General features: G+C 40.3%; 1 protein-coding gene across 5 annotated transcripts in view; it reads left to right on the top strand.

Annotated features, from left to right (window-relative positions):
• The window catches only part of ESRP1 (epithelial splicing regulatory protein 1), a 73,325-nt gene that overhangs the window by 53,282 nt on the left and 14,126 nt on the right, over positions 1-5,917 (top strand). For 3 of the 5 annotated variants that reach the window (XM_011937016.1, XM_011937015.1, XM_011937014.1), the window contains exon 14: positions 4,370-4,520. The exons of the other annotated variants lie outside the window; for them this stretch is intronic. In XM_011937016.1, the coding sequence (XP_011792406.1) occupies positions 4,370-4,520 (151 nt within the window). The remainder of the gene's footprint in view (positions 1-4,369; positions 4,521-5,917) is intronic. 5 annotated transcript variants of the gene reach the window in all.

Raw genomic sequence — 5,917 nt, 5'->3', positions numbered from 1 at the left:
TGGCACTTTGGGAGTCCGAAGCGGGCAGATCATGAGGTCAGGAGATCGAGACCATCCTGGCTAACATGGTGAAACCTCCCCCCACAAAAAAAATCCCTCAACAGACAAAAACAAAACCAATTGATAATAAGTGTAACGGTTTATTTCTGTTCTCTCAATTGCATTCCGTGGGTCTATATGCCTCTCCTTATGCTAGTACTATACTGTTGTGATTGCTGTAGCTTTGTAGTACATTTTGAATTTGTGAAGAAAAAGTCCTAATTTTTCTTTGTTGACTATTCTGGATCCTTTTTATTTCCATATACATTTTAGGTTCAGTTTTGTCAATTTCTGTACGAAAGACAGCTGGAATTTTGATAGTTATTTCATTGTATCTGTAGGTCAATTTGGTGGTATGGCCATTTTAACAATATTAAGTCTTGCCCAGGCATGGTGGCTCATGCCTGTAATCCCAGTACTTTGGGATGCTGAGGTGGGCAGATCACTTGAAGCCACCAGTAGTTTGAGACCAGCCTGGCCAACATGGGAAACCCTATCTCTACTGAAAATACAAAAATTAGCTGGATGTGATGGCACATGCTTGTAATCCCAGGTTCTTGGGAGACTGAGGCATGAGAATTGCTTGAACCTGAGAGGCGGATGTTGTAGTGAGCTCAGATCGAACCACTGCACTCCAGCCTGCGTGACAGCAAGACTCAGTCTCAAAAAAAAAATTATATTTATGAACATGGGCTGCCTTTCCACTTATTTAGATGATTTTTTCTTTTAACAATGTTTTGTAGTTTTCAGTGTGCACGTCTTGCACTTTTAAATGCTTTTCTATTTTTGATGCTATAGTGAATAGAATTGTTTGATTTTTGGTGGTTGTAGTGTATAGAAATGCTGTTGATTTATTTTCTGTATTAATCTTATGTAACCTTGCTGAACTGGCTTACTCGACCTAGTAGTTTTTTAGTAAATTCTTTATTTTTCTACATATAAGTTCATATTTGTCTTTATCTTGTCATTTTTATAATGTAAATTATTGCTGATTCTTATTTCAGTCATCCACAAAGGACCTTAAAATCTAGAATTTAGGGTTTTTTTTGTTTTGAAACAGAGTCTCACTTTGTTGCCCAGGCTGGAGTGCAGCAAATCTTGGCTCACTGCAACCTCTGCCTCCTGGGTTCAAGTGAGTCTTCTGTCCCGGCCTCCCAAGCAGCTGGAATCACAGGCATGTGCTACCATGCCTGGCTAATTTTTTTTTTTTTTTTTTGAGATGGAGTCTCACTCTGTCGCCCAGGCTGGATCTCAGCTCACTGAAAGCTCTGTCTCCCAGGTTCACGCCATTGTCCTGCCTCAGCCTCCTGAGTAGCTGGGACTACAGGCACCCGCCACCATGCCTGGCTAAATTTTGTATTTTTTTTAGTAGAGACGGGGTTTCACTGTGTTAACCGGGATGTTCTTGATCTCCTGACCTCGTGATCCACCCACCTTGCCCTCCCAAAGTGCTGGGATTACGGGCATGAACCACTACACCCGACCTAATTTATTTTTTTTGTTTTAATTAGAGACAGGATTTTACCATGTTGGCCAGGCTGGTCTCAAATTCCTGGCCTCAAATGATCACCTGCTTTCGCCTCCCTGAGCTACCATCCCTGGCTAATTTTTTCTTTCTTTTTTTTTTTTTTTTTTGTATTTTTAGTGGAGATGGGATTTCACCATGTTGGCTAGGCTGGTCTCGAACTCCTGGCCTCAAGTGATCTGCCCGCCTTGGCCTCCCAAAGTGCTGGGATCACAGGTATGAGCCACTGTGCCCCGCCTAGAATTTAGGCTGATGAAAAATTCTTACTCTCATGCCCTGTCAGGTAGATATATGACTTTTAAAATTTTTCTTATGGTTCCTTGTATACAGCAGGTAATCATAGTTGTGAAAAATAAGGGTAAGAATCCAAATTGTGTTGTATTTAAGCCTCATCAGAATAGATGGTACCTTAGATGTGGAATATAATTGTCATTTATAACCTTAAATTTCTAGTTGTGCAACATTTACTTTGGCTGGTTTTATCTTGATTATATTTTGAGAGTACTAGAGACCTCAGGCTTAATTTACAGAAGATCTTTAGGCAAATGGAATAGAATATGGCAGGACAAAGCTGTGAAAGTAAGTTGTATGCTGTGAAAATGACCCTTTATATCTAGTCTGGAAAAGTCTAAGTAACCAGTAATGAAATCTGTGCAGAAGTCCTGATGGTCTTTGAGTATTAGACTTGCTATCTATCTGAGCAAACACCATCTTTGAGTGAATGCTAGTTGTATAGGAGGAAAGTAATGAACCAGAAGTCAAGAGTTTGAGTGGTTCTTACAGTTTGGCAAGAGGTAACTTATGTGACCCATTGAGAAATTATTAAACTCTTAGCTTCTGTTTCTGCCTCTGTGAAAATAAAGAGGTATGGCTGAATAGTGGCTAATGTCCTACTCAGACCAAAAGTTTAGCATTTCTTCTTTCTCTAGTCTCATAGTTGCCCATAAATTTTTTTTTTTTTTTTGAGACGGAGTCTCGCTCTGTCGCCCAGGCTGGAGTGCAGAGGCCGGATCTCAGCTCACTGCAAGCTCCATCTTCCGAGTTTACGCCATTCTCCTGCCTCAGCCTCCCGAGTAGCTAGGACTACAGGCGCCCGCCACCTCGCCCGGCTAGTTTTTTTTTTTTTATTTTTAGTAGAGACGGGGTTTCACCGTGTTAGCCAGGATGGTCTTGATCTCCTGACCTCGTGATCTGCCCGTCTTGGCCTCCCAAAGTGCTGGGATTACAGGCTTGAGCCACCGCGCCCAGCCACAGCTGCCCATAAATTGACTTAAAATCTCACATTATGATCACTTAGTAGCCTTTAAAATATATGTATATCAGTATCTGGGTTTTGCTCTCTTGAGTTTCTAGTTTTTAATTTGTTGGGGTAGTATCTCATAATAGAGAGTTGTTTAAAAAACAACCCAAAAACTCCCCTGGTGATTCTTACTTGCAAATTAGTTAAAGACCTCTGCTTTAGCAACATAATAGGTTAAGGGCAGTTTAATGTCAAGTAATAGTTTCAGGCTCCCATTGTTTTTAAAATAATTAAATATGATGGTGATGAAAATAGCAAGAATGAAGTAATGTTACGGCATTTTTATTGTTTATGAAGTAATTTGATATGTTAAGTCACTGAAGCTGAAGAGCAGTTCTGTGAAACTAGGAAAGTGCTGATCACCCCCCAGTTAGCAAATGAAGAAATTAAGTGACTTACTCAAGGTAGCTGTGCTAATTGGAGACAGAGTCTGGGACTGGAGGCACAACTGACTCCATTCTCAATAAGCCATCTGGTAGGATTAGGTATGCTAGATAATCTCAAAGACTTTTAGTCCTTTCTGTTATGTGTTTATCTTTGAAATGGGACAATTACCAACCCAGAAAGATGAATAAAGGTTAATAATCGTAAGTTGCGAGTCTGTATTACTCTTTAGGCTAATGACTTTTTAAAAATTCCCTATATATTTTCAATTATGAGTTTTAATTATATTAAACTGCATATGTAATATGAATTGTGTAATAAAAGTAATTTTTTAATAATGGCCACCAATTTAGGTAGAAAACAGACTGGGTGGGAACAGGGTGAAACTAATTGCATAATATGGTAATGACTCGAGATGTCACATAAAGTTGGGTGTTCACTTGGCTGGTGTTCCTTGGAGGTTATGGTTGCAGATATACCTGAAGGCCCATTGATCAATTTTCTCCCTTGTGTTAATGGTGATTGATTTAATTTTTTATGTATCCCTTCCAACTTCCCCCACCCCCATTTTTTAAAAGGCAAGAAAATATAACTAATGGGCACTCTAGCACTTTGATTCGCTGTAGTACTGCTGTGCTATTCCTCATGCTCATATGGGTAGAACAGTCTATTCTTTGGTGCAATCACTTTGGATACTTTTGGTCTCCGTGGCTGTGGTTCCCATTAGTTCTTTGTATGCGTGCCTCTTCATGCCTTAGTGTTCCTGGTAGCTAGCCTGTGAATCATCAGAGAGCTGAGACTCGGCAGTGGTGCTTTGTGGTGGAGTTGACATGAGGCTTACTTCTGTCCTTCCTCTCCTCTTAAGAATCTCAGGGATGTGAGGAAGCCCTGTATGTAATTCTGCACTAAGCGCTAATCTCACTGCCTTTCAACTTTTGGCTTTCGTGGTAACGTGAGACAGAACTGCTATGGTGTTTTCACCTGTCTTAGGAAAGACAGCTCTGAGAAGTATAAGAAAGGTTGCCTTGAGAAATTCTGTTTCCTTAAGTAACTAATGTTTTTATAGTAAGTATTCAACATTGTCTATTCCTATTGGTTCACTGTGCTTTCTCTTCCTTTAGCCCCCCAGGTTCGCCTAATAGTCTTGGCTACTTCCCTACAGCTGCTAATCTTAGCGGTGTCCCTCCACAGCCTGGCACGGTGGTCAGAATGCAGGGCCTGGCCTACAATACTGGAGTTAAGGAAATTCTTAACTTCTTCCAAGGTTACCAGGTCAGTAGCTTGAAGGAGAATAATCCTCAGTGCCCTTATTAAGTTGATTTGCCTAAAGAATGCAGCCAGGAAAGAAACAGATTCTATGAAACTCGTGTGTGTATATATGCTAATGGATTTGCTTATGGAAACAAATAGATCTGGAGTCACTGTGGGGACCAACTTCAGACTCATCCCCTTGTCAAAAATTAAGGCTTTTCCATGCTGTCTTAAGTCTTCCAACTTAATCTTTTAGTTATTTTTTGAAAAGTGAGCTACTTTGGGAAAGCTCTTGAGGGCATGCAGCAGTATGAGTGTTTACATCTAGAATAGGGTTGGCTAAGGGGTTTTATTCAAAGTCAAGTGTCAAATCCTTGACTAAACCAATAAGTACTTAAACATGGATTTTAAAGGTGAGTATTTAAACATGGTCAGAGGCCTCTGGATAACCTGAAGAAAAAAAAAAATTGCCTAACTCCTAGGAGACTCATGAGTCTTTAAGTGGTAACACCTCAGAATGAACTCACAGGTGTTTGGCGAGCCTTTCATATTTATTCTTGTGACGCTAATGTTTGCTCTTGGCAGTTTTTTCTACCTCAGTCTGTGTCCATCAGCTGTTTTCTCAAATATGCTAAAGAATGAGATGACTTTTAGTTAAGAGTTCTTTAACAGTAAACATTGTCATCCCATCTAAGCAGATACCTTTCTTTCCTCAAGTCACGTAATTACCTAAGTCTTGAATTCCTTCTTTCCTGCCATGTCTAAAAACTAAGTGACTTATAGTCTTTTTATTGTACCAGTAGCAAAAAGTGTCCTCTTTTCTCCTGGATCTGAACTTTGCTTGAGTCTTTAGGGTTGAGAAGCTGTTTTCGGAATAATAGTCACATTCTAAAGTAGCCCGTGAGCATTTTCAGTACAGCATTACAAGGGTTGTGTCTGTAGAGGCTAATTGATGATTACAATGGTTTTACGAGCTTGGCATCTATGAGTCATGGAGGACTGTGATCTCAGCTAAAATTATCTCAGGGGTGATGCTACCGGCCCAAACCTACCAAGTGGCTATCATTTTCTCAGGGGCTTTTAAACATACAAAGGACACTTTCTGACAAAGAAAATCTATGGCTCATAGTGAAAAGCTGAAGGAAGATGGAGGTCAGTAGATACTCCTCCCTTAGCAATTTTGCTGCCTTTAGAAGACTTTGAAAGGGATTAAAAAGTTACTTTTTCGGCTGGTTGTGGTAGCTCATGCCTGTAATCCCAGCACTTTGGGAGGCTGAGGCAGGTGGATCACGAGGTCATTAAATCAAGACCATCCTGGACTAATGAAACCCTGTCTCTACTAAAAATAATACAAAAAATTAGCCAGGCATGGTAGCAGGTGCCTGTAGTTCTAGCTACTTGGGAGGCTGAGGCAGGAC

Source organism: Colobus angolensis, unplaced genomic scaffold (assembly GCF_000951035.1).
Source record: "Colobus angolensis palliatus isolate OR3802 unplaced genomic scaffold, Cang.pa_1.0 Scaffold16, whole genome shotgun sequence".
Lineage (NCBI taxonomy): Eukaryota > Metazoa > Chordata > Mammalia > Primates > Cercopithecidae > Colobus > Colobus angolensis.
This window is presented reverse-complemented; position numbering and strand designations above follow the sequence as displayed.